Source organism: Chrysemys picta, chromosome 10, assembly GCF_011386835.1.
Source record: "Chrysemys picta bellii isolate R12L10 chromosome 10, ASM1138683v2, whole genome shotgun sequence".
NCBI lineage: Eukaryota > Metazoa > Chordata > Testudines > Emydidae > Chrysemys > Chrysemys picta.
The window spans coordinates 65464468-65480946 of NC_088800.1; the positions used below are offsets into that span (position 1 = coordinate 65464468).

The window sequence follows — 16479 nt, forward strand, 5'->3', positions numbered from 1 at the left end:
GAGACCTCATCACAATGGGATGTAGGTAAGATATAGATATATTCTACCTGCTCATTCCCCATTTCTCAACATAGTGATGTTATAACACAGCTTTTTTGTACGGTATGTAATTAAAAAAATAAGAAAAATTCTCATGGAAATTTGCTGGAGTTGAAAGTTCACAAAAATGGCTTATTTACTGGTAGGTGACTGTTACGCCACCAAAATACCAGTCCACATAAAATACTATAAAATGCCATCCATCGAAATATGGTGTTAATTAACAATCCTCTCTAGTTATGCAAAATTCTGACTGGAGCTCAGAGGGGACTGGGACCTGCTGAGAAATATATTAGAGCTGTCAAGGAACTTACATTCAAAGGGACTCTCCATCATCCTCTGTTTGATTCTATAATACTCAGCTACTGGGTTGATGTTGTAGAGGTCCCTGAGGGGCCTCATTAGCTTTTCTTCAATGAGGTAGTTAGTGATGTTTGCCAGGTCCACAGAGTGGTCTCCTTTAGGCAGCATAGGCAGTTTCACTGCCATTGAACAGTTCCTGTGGGACACAAATGATTCACTCGTGTTGTTACTGGTGTTAAATTGATTCAATGCAGTTAATGTATCAAATGTTATAAAATGGGAAAGAAAAGTGCTACTTAAGGCTGAGTGTTCCAGAGTTATTCTATTTGCTGGTGGATACTTATTCTCCAAAGTGGAAAAAGCAGGCCATGATAGTAGATGATAACTTACATTGTCAATATTAACTGGTATAAAGGGTGTCCAAGGATAGTTGCTTGGTTCTGTACCCTAATAATGTAACTTGATGTGAAAAAAAAATATGTAAATATCTGTTTAGAAGACTATACAGCAGGAATACCCATATCCAGGAATACCCACTGTTACCTGGCAGAAAAACTGTACAGGTTTGATAAAGGCTTTCGGATCTTGCTCACAGCTCTGGAAAACTTGGCCTCTGCCCACCTCAGCATCTGGTGTGTTGCCTAGTGGGGAACCAGAACAGCACATTATAAAATCAACTGTGACATTAACGTGGTTTTTGGACCAGCCAGAACGTTGCTTTGATATCAAAAGACTATTCACAAACACTCAATCCTCCCTCACATTTGTCACTTGCCTGACCGCATGTCATCCTGTTATTTAGAGGTAGCTTGTGAATGAGAAGTTAGCCATGTTGATATCAGAGAGAAATACAGCCTTCCTATGATGATATCATTTAACATGTACCAACACTTCAATGAGTTGATGTGCTACAGTTGCTACTGCAGAGGATTGAGATCTCCATTATATGCATTGGTTCTGCAGCACAGACAACCTCCTTTAAATAGTTTTAGGTATATCGTACCTCTGAAGGTCCCCAAATTTATTTACAAACTATAGACTGACAGGAATTACACAGGTAGCTCTGGGGTGGGAAGAGAGTAACCATGTGGACGACAAGCACACTGCTAGTGGTGTCATTTTGGCCAAAGATACCAGTGACAACCCTCTAATATGAAACATGTCACTGAGATACCAGGCCGCTTTTTCAAAATTAGCAAACAGCCATACCCATATATTAGCGGTATGTGCACAAAGCAGGAAGGTGGAATTCTACCTTTGCAATTTGCATAAACAAAAATGTTGCTTAAAATTTTAGGTGCAATTTTAGTAGTTAGTTTGAGAAATATGGCCCTTGATGTTCACACAGAGCAGACAAAACCTTGAATTTTATTAAGATCTCATTGGAACAGCCTGAGTGGGACTTGAACCAGACCTGCGTATAGAGAGAGACTCGATATTTCAAAGCTGATGCTTAGGCCTGTAAGCCATCCCCTCCGACCCATATAAAAATGAAGCGTTGTTTTATACTAACCATATCCAAGCCTGTTTTCATGGCTCTTAATGTCACCTGGATTGGTTCCATTAACCATACATCCTTTACAATACTGGGCACAAAAGCCTGGATTTTCTTCATATATGCCTCTGTTTTCTCTTGCCAAACTTCGTCCAGTGGCTTCAAAGTCACATCATAGTAGGCATCCTTCAGAGTTGCTAATGGCTCTGCAACAAGTGTGAAACTGACCTTAGCAAATAGATTTTAAAGTGGTCCCCAGCTATACCTCAGGACAAAATCTTCACTGCCCCAGCACAGGGGGAGGATGGGAGTGCAAGAGAGAGAAAAGGGGATCTTTCCCTGCACAGGAGATGGGAGCTTCAGTCCTTTATCTTCTCTGTAGGAGAGGCTATTGAAAACAGGTATGGCCCTGTTTCCAGCATCCAGCAGCAGACACTGAGATGGTGGGGAGCGCATGCTGCTTTTTCAAATCCAATGTAAGGAATGTTATATAACATGCTTTCCTCGGGCTCCCTCAGTCTGTCCCTATCTGCCCTGCATGGACAGAATGCCTCAGCACCTGGCTGCTCTATCATTGCAGCTCTACCTCCCACCTCGTCACCTTCCAAGGAGGAGCAAGGGGACAATTTGGTTATTATAACCGAAAGTACAAATACACATTGAACTTGAGTCCAAGGACTAAGTCCTGGTATTGGCAATAGGGGGACAGATCACATTCTGGGACTCGGTTACAAGTTTTCTCTTGTGCCATGATGAAGGCAGCTGTTAGTCACAGATGAATACAGTTCACATGATTTTCCTCTTAGTTTGACTGCAAATGTCATCCATCTGAAACATCATGTGAACTGCTAGCAATGGAATGGCCTGGCAGCATACTAACCATAGAACAGGTACAGTGCCCAGAATCTAGCTAACACAAGTTCCAGCAGTCTAGTCCTCAAGTTAATGGTTCTTTGGTTTAAATGCTGGCGGTGGGGGTGGCATTTTCAGCATGTGCTCCTTGACTGAGGAATCCACTGCCAGTCTTAAGCCTTGTCTACACTACGGAGGGAGAAGGATCTAAGTTATAACGATCTATATGAATAGCATAGCTGAAGTTGATGTACTTAGATCTACCTACCGCGGGGTCCACACTATGCTATGTCGACAGGAGATGCTCTCCCGTCGACTCCCCTTGCACTTCTCGTTCAGGTGGAGTACAGGAGTCGACAGGAGAGTGATCTGCCGTAGATTTAGCGGGTCTAGACCCACTAAATCGACTGCCGATGCATCAATCACCACACATCGTTCCCCTGGTAAGTGTAGACAAGCCCTAAGTCTGACGGAGCCTAGATTTACTGATCTTCAGGGCATGAGTCAGACTATACTTCCAGGATTTCATTAGAGGGTTTGCTAAACCAGGGTTATTTGGCAGGTTTTTTATGATCTATGTGAATATGGATGCAGTGGAGTTTGTATAGATATTTATAAATAATCTATCACAGCCCAGAGTCTAGATCAGCGCTTCTTTAGAGATCAAAATAAAACCTATTCAGCATCTTATTTATTCAGTTTTCTAGCCCCTGCTTATTTCCTGCACTGACCTGACCCGTGCAGAATACCCCCTTGCTTTAGATGGCTCTCCTTACTTTGAAGTTCATTTTGCATTTGCTGGACAGTGTCTTGAATTTTTTCCAAGTACAGTGGGAGGTTATTCCTCAGGGTTTGCCTGATTCCACTCTGCTTCCACATCTGGGCGACAGCTTTCCCCACATTTTGGAGGATTCCGGCAATCTCTTGGGAGGCTTTCAAAGGCCAACCAGCTGCTTCATACAGGAAATCAATTTGCTGCACCTGCAATGGGCCCCAAACAACAAGAAATGTAGACATATGCGGTGATTTTTAGCAAACTTTTGGAGCTTGTTTTCCTACGACAATCATCAGCGCTCCAGAGCTTCAGGACTACCATGTCTTTAGCAGCAAACCTCACAGCTTTCCCATAATGCTTTTGTGATGAATGTGGGAATTTTCTGTACTATTTGTAAGCACTATCTGTATGACTCTGTACCCATCATCTTGGCATCACTATCCATGGGGGGGAAGAACTGATTTTCTCCCTAGGCATGGGAGATCAGGTTAGGTATGTGAGACATACAGCTACTAGAACTGTCTGGGACTGGAAGACCCTACAGAAACAATAGGAACCCCAATGACCAAAAATTACCACTTAGCTGCAGAGGCAGCTGCGGATGTGAACACAGCATGGCTGTGCCTGGAGAACAAGACAAGAGGTGTCAGGTGTCTGCATTAAGAGGAGCAGGGTACACAGAGCACTCCTGGAACTGGGAGACAAAGGAGACAGAGCAGGCGAGGATGGGCTCAGGTATAGTACAGAAGTACAGCATGGCAACACCACGGCTTCCACAAATAGGAACCATATCCTAAGCCTGATCCTCTCATGCTAACCCAAAGACTTTGAGATTCTGCATGCCAGGTAACTAATACATTGTTAGCTCATATTGAAGAGGCTGCTGGGTGTAACTACAGATCATAGAATCTTAGGCGTGCGCAGCCCATTTCATTAGGGTGTGCACCCAGGGAGCCCCGCCCCTGCCCTGCCCCCATCCACTCCCGCCTACTTCCTGCCCCCTGACTTCCCCCCTCAGAATCCCCAACCCCCCCTGCTCCTTGTCCCCCCCTGACTACCCCCTCCTGGGACCCCTGCCCCTAACTGCCAACCAGGACTCCACCCCCTACCTAAGCCTCCCTGAGTCTTGTCCCCTGACTGCCCCCCTAGGACCCTACTCCCTACCTGTCCCCTGACTGCCCCGACCCTTATCCACACCCCCGCCCCCAGACAGACCCCTGGGACTCCCACACCTATTCAACTGCTCCCCACCCCGACAGAACCCCCAGAACTCCCAACCCATACAGCCCCCTCACTCCCTGCCTCCCCCGACCCCTCTCCACACCTCTGCCTCCTGACAGCTCCTCCCCAGAACTCCTGACTCATCCAACCCCCCCAGCTCCTTGTCCCCTAACCACTCGTTCCAGAGACCCCCCCACTTACTGCCCCCCAGGACCCTCCTTGCTCCCTGTCCCCTGACTCCTATCACCCCCCGGCCCCTGAGAGACCCCAGGACTCCCGTGCCCCATCCAATCCCCCCTGCTCCCTGAATGCCCCCTCCAGAGACCCCCCGCCCCTAACCACCACCACCACCCCCCGGGATCCCACCTCTTATCCAACCCACCCTGTCCCCAGACCCCTTACCATGAGATGAGGCTCCTAGCCTCTCCGTGGAGCTAAACAGTGCCCCACGGGAGCGCGCAGCCCCAGCCCACAGAGCGCTGCGCACGGCGGCATGGCTCCAGGGGATGGGGGAAGGTGGAGGAGGGGCCGGCGGCTTGCTGCGCTCAGCCAGGTGCTCAGGCCGGGGAACATGGACCTCGCGGCTTGCCACGCCGGGGAGTGAAGCCATTTGCCCACCCCTGCATTAGGGTGTGCCTAGGCACACCCAGTGCGCACGCCTATGCATAGAATATCAGGGTTGGAAGGGACCTCAGGAGGTCATCTAATCCAACCCCCTGCTCAAAGCAGGACCAATCCCCAGACAGATTTTTGCCCCAGATCCCTAAATGGCCCCCTCAAGGATTGAACTCACAACCCTGGGTTTAGTAGGCCAATGCTCAAACCACTGAGATAGGGTAGTGCACCTTGAAGGCGTAAAGAACAAGCCTCCCACAGGAATGTGGCCTGTCTGGGCTCACTATAGGGAGTCACAGAAAGAGGCAGGGATCGCTGGTGCCCAAGGCCCAGTTTCAGACTTGTGGAGGCCATGGGCCTGCCCCTGTGAGACTATGGGGACCCCTGGGGTCTGGCATGCTAAAGGGATCACTCCCAAAGGACGGCTACAGGCTGGCACATAGATCAGAGCTGGTGAATCTGTGAGTTTTGTATCTTTCTTCCTAGACTCCTATAGAAAAGGGCTATCTGATTTATTGAAAACTGAAGGTAGGCTTATAGGACCAGATCGTGGAAGGTACTGAGTGCCCATAATTCCACTAAAGTCTCTGGGAGCTGAGGTGGGTCAACATTCCTTAGGGTTTGTTACAAAGACATGGAACCTTTATAAGGCTGGAGTGTGCTTTTCCTTTATATGAACAGCAGTGTCCACAAAGGATGAACCATTTAATAGTTCAAATTAAACAAAACAACCAGAGTTAATACAATGGTGTTTAATTTGTATTAATGACTGTGACCGAAAGACCTGTATTCACACCATACACACTATTGTCATAATCTCTGTACAAAATATGCCTTGTGAGGTATCATTTGAAAACTAATAATTCACTGATCAATAATATGATGGTGAAATGCAGGTAGCAAAATTATATGTAAAGTTCTAATTCCCCCATATGATGTTGTTAGCATGTATTCAAACTCATGTAGCCCTGACTAGGCAGAAGATGTTAAACAGTCTGTCCTAAACAAAGGCATGTGTGTTTACCTCAGTTTACATATAAGTAGTAAACAGAGTCCTTGAGACAGCAAGAGAGGGTAAATCAGTTTTGCAAAGATAAAGGACAAGTTCATGCCTCTAGCCGGGTGTCAAAGTTGACTGTAAATCACCAGTCAAGTGGCCATTCTTTGGCAAAGAAGGGGGGCAGGAACAGATTGATCTGCATTTTAACAAATAAGATGGAACCTCTTTCACCACAAGCCTCCATGTCTCAGTCTTCATAGCGGGAAGGAACTTTATCTAGGGGTAACCCTCAGGAAAATGCATTTCAAAGGGGGACTGGACTATAAAAGTGAGGGGCAAAAACACCCCAGGTAGTCTCTCTCTCTTTTTTTTCTCTCCCCCCTCCCTCTCCGAAGAAGACAAAGGGACCAGCCTGTTGACTTTGGAAGGGATCGTGACATGAACATTTGCAGGGAACACGTGGCAAGGATTTTACCTTGAACCAAGAGTAGCCTAAGTTTTAGCTACTAGAAAATGTTCTATTCCTCTTGTAACCATTTTTTACTTTAATACTTTGTACTTGTACTCACTTAAAATCTCTCTCTTTGTAGTTAAATGAATTTGTTTTGTTTTTGTTCAAAACTAAACCAGTGTTGGGTTCAAACTGAACTGTTTGGGTAACCCCAGTTAAAGGAGCAAACTGCTGGATATTGTCCCCTTACAGGGGCAATGGACCTCTAATATCTGCCCAGGAGAGGACTAGACTGTGCAGAACATAGATTTTTGGGACAATTTGGGACTGGGAGTATGTTGGGATCACCCTGCAAGTAGTAACCAAGGCTGGTGGAAGCCAGAGTGTTGCTGACAGGCTGCTGGGGTCAGAGCTGTTGATCCAGAACTGCAGCTATACACAGACCCTCAGGCTGTTACCTACATGCTGTTAGGCTGTTTGTGAGTGGACTAGCTTGGGAGCTACACCAGCAAAGCATGTGAGACACCCAAGGTTGCAGGGCAGGTGGTGAGACAACCCCTCACTGGTCTGGATTGCACCCCACAATGACTCCTTCCCAGAGAATAGCAAGGATGCTTCTTGCACAGGATTTCATGGTGCTCTCCGGTATACTGCATGACAGAATGGGACCATCCTGCATTAGCTGATTTAGCCATTTCTAAGATGTTAACAATCTTTAAGCCAATTGGTCATGTTCATTACTTACTGATCTCCTGAATTTCCAAACAGATTCATCAAACTTCTTGATCTTCTCCATGAGTTTGGCTTGAAGGTGGGACCCAATTTCATTAAGTTTATTCTGTGAAAATATGAAATATCAGGATTTTATGATTTAGGAACCACTTGTGCTGGGCCAAAATCATTAAGAGTCTAGTCAAACTCCAGCAGAGGCCCCTGGTGGTTGAACTTCCAGTGGGGAAACAAGCTGCACATTGCTCCAAAAGGGTGCAGCCTGGGCTAGAAAGGGGAACAGGAGAAATTTGCAGACTCCACAGCTCTCTGAAGACTCTCCTCCTTACAGCACTCCTAGGGAGCCCTGGTGGGAGTTCAGAGTCTCGGGAACTGAACTAGGATTCAGTAAACCTGGGTTCTATTCCTGCTGGATGACATTGGGAAATTGCTTCCCTCTCCCCTTTGGTATGTCTCTTCTTTTATATGTCTCTTATGTCTCTTCTTTTATACAATCAGCTCTTTGGGGGCAGGGTCTGTCTCTTACTATGGCCTTGGCTACACTTACCCGCTAGTTCGGCGGCTGGAAATCGAACTTCTGGGTTCGACTTATCACGTCTAGTCTGGACGCGATAAGTCGAACCCGGAAGTGCTCGCCGTCGACTGCGGTACTCCAGCTCGGCGAGAGGAGTACCGCGGAGTCGACGGGGGAGCCTGCCTGCCGAGTGTGGACCAAGGTAAGTTCGAACTAAGGTACTTCGACTTCAGCTACGTTATTCACGTAGCTGAAGTTGCGTACCTTAGTTCGAATTAGGGGGTAGTGTAGACCAAGCCTATGTTTGTACCTAGCACAAAGAGCCCCCAGCTGAGATCAGGGCCCCTAAGTGCTATTGTGATACATATAATCTCCACCCCCTCCCCCAATGGATAGCACACAGGAGGCTGCAGCAGAAACCATACCCGCCCTCCACGAGTGTGAATCTTGCAATGCAAGAGGCCTTGCCATTGCAGTAAGGCATGTTTTCCATATCCCTGCCGAGTTTGGCCCACTATCTTCTTACAGTAACATTGTCACGTATGTTCTATATTCTCCCTGTGGTCTGAGCACAGAGCTCCCATTGATCTCAGTAGGATTTTTATGCTGGGACAGTGTCCTTACTGTCTAGCTCTAGGTGGGTTGATCTTTTCAACTCCACTTTTTGCAAAACCCACCCAAATGCTGACTCATCCCAGATATAAAAATGGCAGCAAAATATACATTGTTATCAGGGGAGAATCCCAAACACCTCTAATGTGCCATGTTATTGGATACAATCCACAAATGAAACCCATCTGGAGGATGTTCCACTAATTTGCTGAGGTTAAGACAGAGGTGGGCAAACTATGGCCCGTGGGCCACATCCGGCCCGCGGGACCATCCTGCCCGGCCCCAGAGATCCTGGCCCAAGAGGCTAGCCCTGTCCCCTCCCCTGCTGCTCCCCTTCCCCGGGGGGGGGGGGAACAGGGGGTTGAATGGGGTCAGGGAGCAGGGGTGTGGATAGGGGTCGGGGCGGAAACAGGGGGTTGAATGGGGGCAAGGGTCCCGGGGGGAGGGGGCAGTCAGGAAGGAGGGGGGGTTGGATGGGGCAGCAGGGGGAAGTCAGGGGCAGGGGTTCCAGAGACAGTCAGGGGACAGGGAGAAGGGATGGTTGGATGGGTTAGGGGTCCCAGGGTGGTTGTAAGGAACGAAAGGAGGGGTTGGATGGGGCAGCAGAGATCCAGGGGTGGTCAGGGGACAGGGAGCGGAGGTGTGTGGATGGGGCAGCAGTCCCGGGGGGGCCGTCAGGGAACAGGGGGGGTTGGATGTGGCAGGAGTCCCTGGGGTGGGGCAGATAGGAGATGGGGGCTGGGCCACGACCCCCTCCCCTAACCAGCCTTCCATGCAATTTATGAAACCCGATGTGGCCCTCAGGCCAAAAAGTTTGCCCACCCCTGGGTTAAGAAAATATTCTGTAGCTCAAAATGCAGCACTACTATCAACTGCTGCTAAAGGCATCTCACCTCAACCTTAACTACTGGATCTCCACACCCATGAGCCACCAAACTCAAGCTCTGGTTAACAGCAGTTAGGGTCAATTGTCCCATTCTTTCTTGCCTTATGCCATTAACGCTGAGATAAGTATTAATGGTAGCCATCTGTTGTCCATCAGTACATGCAGTGAGCTCTATTCCTTCCTCCAAGTCCCCTGGGAGAGTAAAAGGAGATATACATTTGCACAGACAACATTGGCAGGCATTGGTGTTTTAAAGCCAGTTTTATAATTAATTGAATAGAGTGGTATTTATGCAATAGCTATAGGGGTTATGTCCTTGCAGAGAGAAGCAAGGACTAACTAGCAGAAACGTCAAATCAGCTTCATTATTAGGGTTTCTCCTGTTGTGTAACTTGTATATATTTTATACTAAAAGCGTGTAGGCTTTTTGAAGCATTGGCTTAATATAATAAGGTGACATTCTTCTCTCAGATCTCCATAATGACTATTGTGCTTTCCCTTTGACTTCCGCAGTCTTTCACTGCTGGAGACTTTAATTCAAATCCTGCATAGGTCACAAATGAAAATGTGTTGGGCAGTCTAATCGCTCATTAACCCTCCCCAAAAATGACTTTATGCAGTAGTTCCACACACTGAGCCATTTCTGTGCAAGAGACTCCCAAGAAGGGAGAACTGAGGTGTTGCATGGCTTTTGCAGGCATTTCTCACAGCCTCTACATGCACAGGTTCTGAGTGAAGCCATTGCTATCAACCCTTCATTTGCACATTAAACCCCATATAGGCAAGGGGAGGATCAGTCACTCAAGACAGCTTTTCAAGTACATCACCACCTATTCAAATCCAGACTTGGTTGGGAGTTATTCACAAGTGACTACCACCCAGTCTATATGAAATGAGTTGTCGGGCTCAGTATACAGGGTCCATATAGTGGAAAAACTATCCTCATAATTGGCACCTTTGTTGATAGGCTCAACTCCTCAGATTGAATGGCAATGAAAACTGAACTGAGCTGGCACTCTTTCCTCTCCTGTGTGTGCAATGCAACTGGCTGTCAATCGCAGCTTATTTTTATCAATTGCAGCCCTTATATACTTACCCTTTACATATCCCATGTAATACTGATGACACTCCTTTCCTTTAGAAGCAGCTACTTTTACTTTCTCTTTTTGATCAATATTTCCCTCCATCAGGACTTGGCTTTGAACAGCTGAGGAAGTAGCAGTTCCTGTCAGGCCTAGCCAAATCTCCTCAGATGCTTTTAGCTGCATTCATAAGAAGAAGAAAAAATACATTGATGCAGAGCCAAGGCAAATAATAAATGAAGCAACATTCAGTGATGATGTCGGAATGCCAATGGATTCTACATAAGACTAGATGGCAATGGAGATATTTTTCAATGCCTGTGCTTTACACACAAGAGATCCTGTGTTGAAAAGCTCAAGCAATAGGATTATTGACTTGAGACAGAACAATTTGATAGCAAAGTGGGTCAATCAATTACAGCATTGCACATTGTGCCAGGCATGTGGATAATCTTTTAATGGTAGCAATGAAAGAAACACTGATAATCAGTTACTTGCTATGTTGCCAGCTTGTGCCACTCATTCACAGTGCATGTGCTGGAGTATATAGCCCATATGCATGAGTTGAGTTTCCCACTTTTAATATCTCTTCTTTTGATATAGTTCTTTTAGAAGAATGTCCAAATCATTAAAATATTTGAAGTGGTAGCTAATGTTGCATAAAATAAGTATGGTTAGCTATCAGTGTTCCTCCCTAAACATGCTCAACAAACGTCAGGTGCTTTTCCCTTCCCCACGAGCTCCTCTATCTTACTTGCGATCTACAAGTTAAAAGCGAGAAAGAAAGGTGTTTGCCTGACTTATGATCATAGTATCAGGCAGTTCTCCATCTCTCTTGCAGAGACCAGTGTTGTTTTCTGGCAATGGACCCTTTGTCTGAGTCTAACATTTTGTTTCCCCATTAATAAAATATGCTTGTTTTGGCTAAGATCCAGTTTTATGCTTCACCAACTAGGGCAGTCACTTAAACTGCAGGTGCTGAATACAGTAGCCAGGGCCGGCTCCAGGGTTTTGGCCGCCCCAAGCAGCCAAAACAAAAAACAAAAACAAAACAAAACAAAAAAAGCCGCGATCGCGATCTGCGGCAGCAATTCGGCGGGAGGTCCTTCACTCCCAGGCGGAGTGAGGGACCATCCGCCGAATTGCCGCCGAATACCTGGACCTGCCGCCCCTCTCCGGAGCGGCCGCCCCAAGCACCTGCTTGAGAAGCTGGTGCCTGGAGCCGGCCCTGACAGTAGCAGGCAGTGGAGACCATTTAAAAAGTATAACATACTCTCCAGTAGAGGTACACTTACTGCATTTGTCACCAAAATCTGCAGCTGTCAAGTCTTGGTACTTTCTTTTCTCTTGTGGTCACACTGCATCTGCAGTGCACACCAACATGGTAAAGGGGGTTGCTAGCAAAATCCTTTTTGATTTTAAGCCTGCATTTTCCCCCATTTCACTGTCTTGTTAGTCATTTACTGCATTCACACAGATTGGAAGCTAGATGGCAGTATGTCTTCAACAGAGAAAAAGTGACACTGGGAGTGCTATAAAGCCCTGATTTTAAAAGGCTTCATAGATGTCCGTGCCCAGTGTTAAACTCACTTCAAATTCCATCAAATATTTCTTCACTTTAGCTGTGCTGTTATTCTTTAAGGCTACTGTGAGCACCCCATCCTCTCTGCCATCACCAGTATGGTGGAGTCTGCCTTCTGACTGCAGGATGATATCTCCTCTGTTGAGCTGATGCCTTCCAGAGAGAATAATTACCTAAATATGGAAAATGTCACTATTTAGGCTTAGTTTTTCTATGGAAATTAAGAAGAGTAAGAGAATCTGCAAGAGTTGCCACAGATCTTGGCATTCTCTCAGTCACTGAGCAAAATGATGAACCACACTTGTCATTTCAGAAACCAATGCCTCTTAAAATTTACAGCTCCCTCTTACTCTATTGTGCCTCTAAATCTTTGTGATTTAACTACTGTACATTCAACGATCACTTATGTCTACAAGACTAGATGAATGGCTGAACTAAAATTGCACTTCTAATAAAATAAGTGAATTTCTTTCTGGTCTTGTACTGAACTACTGTAGCTGTCATTCTTGTAGATACTTTTTTATATATAAGCAGAAGATTTTTAAAGCAGGAGGATACATCAGATTTTAAAGTGACATGTTAAAGATAGGCCTAAACTTCAGAAATAAACAACCCCCAAACTTTGAAAAAATTTTACTGGGACCAAGATGAGAACCCTATTTTTAACTGGGCCCAAACCAGCGGTGAAAGTGAGCCGGTATGGGCCGGTACTCTGTACCGGTAAGAACCCGCACCAGCCCATACCCAGCCCACATTAAAGCGCTGCCACAGCAGCACTTTGAAGTCCCGGTGGCTCTGCCGGTAAGGTCCGTACCAGCAGAGCCGCTGACAGGGGAGGCAAAAGAGGCAGGGACACTAAAGCGCTTTAAGGATGGTCCTTTGCCGTGGCAGCACTTTAACGTTTCAGCGCTGCCACGGCAAAGGACCCTGCAGTGCTTTAATGTCCCTGCCCCTTTTGCCCTCCACCCCCGCAGCCTCCGACAGGTGGGGGGGGGCAAAGGGAGCAGTTGCCCTGGGGCCGATTTAAAATTACCTGGGGCTCCGGACGCTGCTGCTGCGCTAGCCCTTTAAATCAACACGGGAGTCCCGGGGCCAGGGGGCCTGGAAGGCCTGGTTGGGGGATGCTGGCTCCCCAGTCCCGCCCCTTCTGCCTGAGGCCCCGCCCTTCCACATGAGGCCCCGCCCCTTCCGGGGGCCGGAGGGCCGCCCCGGCCCATACCAGTAAGTGTCCTGCCTTACTTTCACCCCGGCCCAAACCTGCTGTGCTTGCCAACAAGGGAAGCAGCTGGGAAGAGACCAAATGTATTTTACAAATACAGACCTTAAGCATGCTGGTGAATATTGTGATGCTTTTAATATCTACAGGGAGCTCTGGATTCTAAGCATGAAAACAGGACAGAACACAGAAAGATGACCAGTTTATCTGTGTAAACTAAAAACGAACATCAAGCATGGGACCAACGCTTGACCTCCAAATTCTACCACTAGCACCAGAGCCAGCAAAGGCTGGGAATGCTCTCAAGGCAATATAGCCAGGGATGAAGGAGAGCCTGATATATTGCTCTCTGGTGACCTCTCTGACCAACTACTGGAACTGCATAGACGAGCTTGGGAAAGGCGAAGGCCTTTGAGTGAGGGCATGGGAATGGAGTGACTGGCATTCTTAAGGGGGACTAGAGAATCTCTCCAAATGGGGCATACATAAAGTAATGAGAGTTTGGTGGTAACAACTCTTTTTCCCTATCCCAAAATGCCATTCAATTTTTATTTATATTTTGCTAAACTCTAGAAACAAATATCTGGTGGTAATTTTTGTGGAACACTGAGGCGCCATGAAAATCAGTCATTTAACTGGCAAATACTTTTGAATTGCAGTAGCAGCAAAATACTAATATCTGACTTACATTTGGAAGGTCACACAGTGCAAGACTCATGTAATTATCCAGCCAAGTTGAGAAGTCTGTTTCTATTTTACCCAGCATATGTTGCTTGCTGCACGAGGTCAGAAAAACATTTTCCAAAGTGGCTTCTAGCTGAATTTTATCCGGATACAATGGTCTGTTTCTCTGTATTAAACCAAGAAAATACTCTGTTAATGTAGCAATTGAATGAAAAATTATAGTTATCCAAAACAACAATTTTCTCCCACACATCAGGTTGCCAACTTCACTCCCCATCCCATGCTCACGGTTTGCTTCTGAACCAAAAGAAGGTCCAATATACATATATAGCCAGCTAACTGATGGTGTCAGTTCCATGTCTCACCCAACTTCTGTTACCCAAAGAGCCAAAGCTTCAACATAACCCCAAAATACAGTTCTTTCACTAGGAAGCATGTTGGTTTTTCAGCATAACTACTGGGCCCCAATGTATAGCATCACTACAGTATCATTGACAGGTTTCAGAGTAGCAGCCGTGTTAGTCTGTATCCGCAAAAAGAACAGGAGTACTTGTGGCACCTTAGAGACTAACAAATTTATTAGAGCATAAGCTTTCGTGGGCTACCGCACCATAGATGGGTATTCTGTCCAAACCTGAACTAACTGCAGCTGATGCTTCAAAATCCATTCTAAAGTTTTCACTGAGTTCTAAGGTGATTCATGTGAAATTCAAAAACTAAGGACAAACCCTGTCAACACAGAAATTGCTTCTGCAAAGTATACGATGAGTAAACAGATATAATAGCCTTTTGATACCTCATATGTCAAATTCTGTGAGATTTTTTTTCCATCCCAGTCCAGATCTAGATATTCAGTAAACAAGACTGTTGCTCGTTTTATAGACCCACATGCCTGAAGACTTCCTACAGTTAATACTTTCTGAAGCTGGAAGAGAGAAAAATGGCATATACATGTTAGTGCCTTTGCCTGTCTTATATTTTTTTTCTGGAAAATTAGTTTGCAGTTATACAAAATGCATTTTATAAACTCTTAGAGAATTGCTATCGTGGCACGTGCACCAAAATAGAATCCATCCCGGTGCAGAGAGCTATCACAAGTGGAGCCTATGCACCATTTAAATTCTGCTTTGTTCCTGTTGCGAAACTTAAGTGGTGTGTAGTCCTTGCCATGGTCATCAGCACAAGAGTGCGTTTCATCCCGAATGCACAAATTATTTTTAGGCTTGAAACGGAATTTGTCTGCACAACTGTGAGAACACTTTAAATGGGAAAGGAATACAGTAAAGATTCCCCAGAGGTTTTATTTTATCCTCCCTAAAGGTTTGCTAAGACAAAGTCTCCTTCAAATACAATCAAAACTCAAGTTTTCATGACAACAGATGGGAAGCACTTTCAATTATCATAGCTGTTAAAGCTCAGAAAGTAAAATATGCCTACTCATATTGAACTCCAAATTCATACCTGACCCGAAGAAACTGCCACACAAGCATCCCAGAGGGTGATGTTGAACTTAGATTTATCTTCCAAAGTAATTTTGAAGTCAGCAGGCTGCCCACCATTCCAAGTGAGCTGTATCTAAAACCAGAAGAGATGGATTTCTACATTGATCCTGGGCTGCAGGACTAGAACTAATGGAACAGCCTGATAGACTCCTCCCAAAGATAATGTCCAGTGGAAACAACCATATTTGTTGCAATGACTACTATGGAAGGCCAGTATTTTCTATTCACAAAATGTTGAGGCATTTCTAAGTCTGTCCATGTTCCATGTCCTAGGCCTAGTCTACACTACGGGGTTAGGTCGAATTTAGCTGTGTTAGGTCAATTTAATAATGAATGCGTCCACACAACCAACCCCGTTCTGTCGACCTAAAGGGCTCTTAAAATTGACTTCTGTACTCCTCCCCGGTGAGGGGAGTAGTGTTAAAATTGACTTTGCTGGGTTGAATTTGGGGTAGTGCGGACACAAATAGACGGTATTGGCCTCCAGGAGCTATCCCAGAGTGCTCCATTGTGACTGCTCTGGACAGCACTTTGAACTCCGATGCAATAGCCAGGTACAGAATAAGCCCCGGGAACTTCTGAATTTCATTTCCTGTTTGGTCAGTGTGGCGAACTCAGCAGCACAGGTGACCATGCAGTCCCCCCAGAATCGTAGAGCGTAGAATGTTTCTATGCTCCCCTTATCATCTGTCTCTGAAGTTATCGCAGATTAGAAGGCGAAAAAAACGCACTCGCAATGACATGATTTCCGAGCTTATGCAGTCCTCCCGCACTGATCGGGCACAGCTTAATGCATGGAGACATTCAGTGGCAGAGGCCCAGAATTAAGTGAGCATGAAGAGCAGAGGCAGGATGTGATGCTGAGGCTAATGGGGGAGCAAACGGACATGATGAAGCATCTGTTGGAGCAGTAGGAAAGCC

General features: G+C 46.1%; 1 protein-coding gene across 1 annotated transcript in view; it reads right to left on the minus strand.

Moving 5' to 3' along the window:
* The window catches only part of LOC101945417 (uncharacterized), a 185677-nt gene that overhangs the window by 13417 nt on the left and 155781 nt on the right, over nt 1-16479 (minus strand). Inside the window, exons 58-68 of the mRNA XM_042861623.2 lie at nt 15518-15631; nt 14853-14981; nt 14061-14222; nt 12165-12329; nt 10589-10754; nt 9500-9684; nt 7497-7589; nt 3466-3670; nt 1856-2043; nt 886-983; nt 354-538 (exon numbers count right to left, since the gene is read on the minus strand). Coding sequence (XP_042717557.2) covers nt 354-538; nt 886-983; nt 1856-2043; nt 3466-3670; nt 7497-7589; nt 9500-9684; nt 10589-10754; nt 12165-12329; nt 14061-14222; nt 14853-14981; nt 15518-15631 — 1690 coding nt within the window. The remainder of the gene's footprint in view (nt 1-353; nt 539-885; nt 984-1855; nt 2044-3465; nt 3671-7496; nt 7590-9499; nt 9685-10588; nt 10755-12164; nt 12330-14060; nt 14223-14852; nt 14982-15517; nt 15632-16479) is intronic.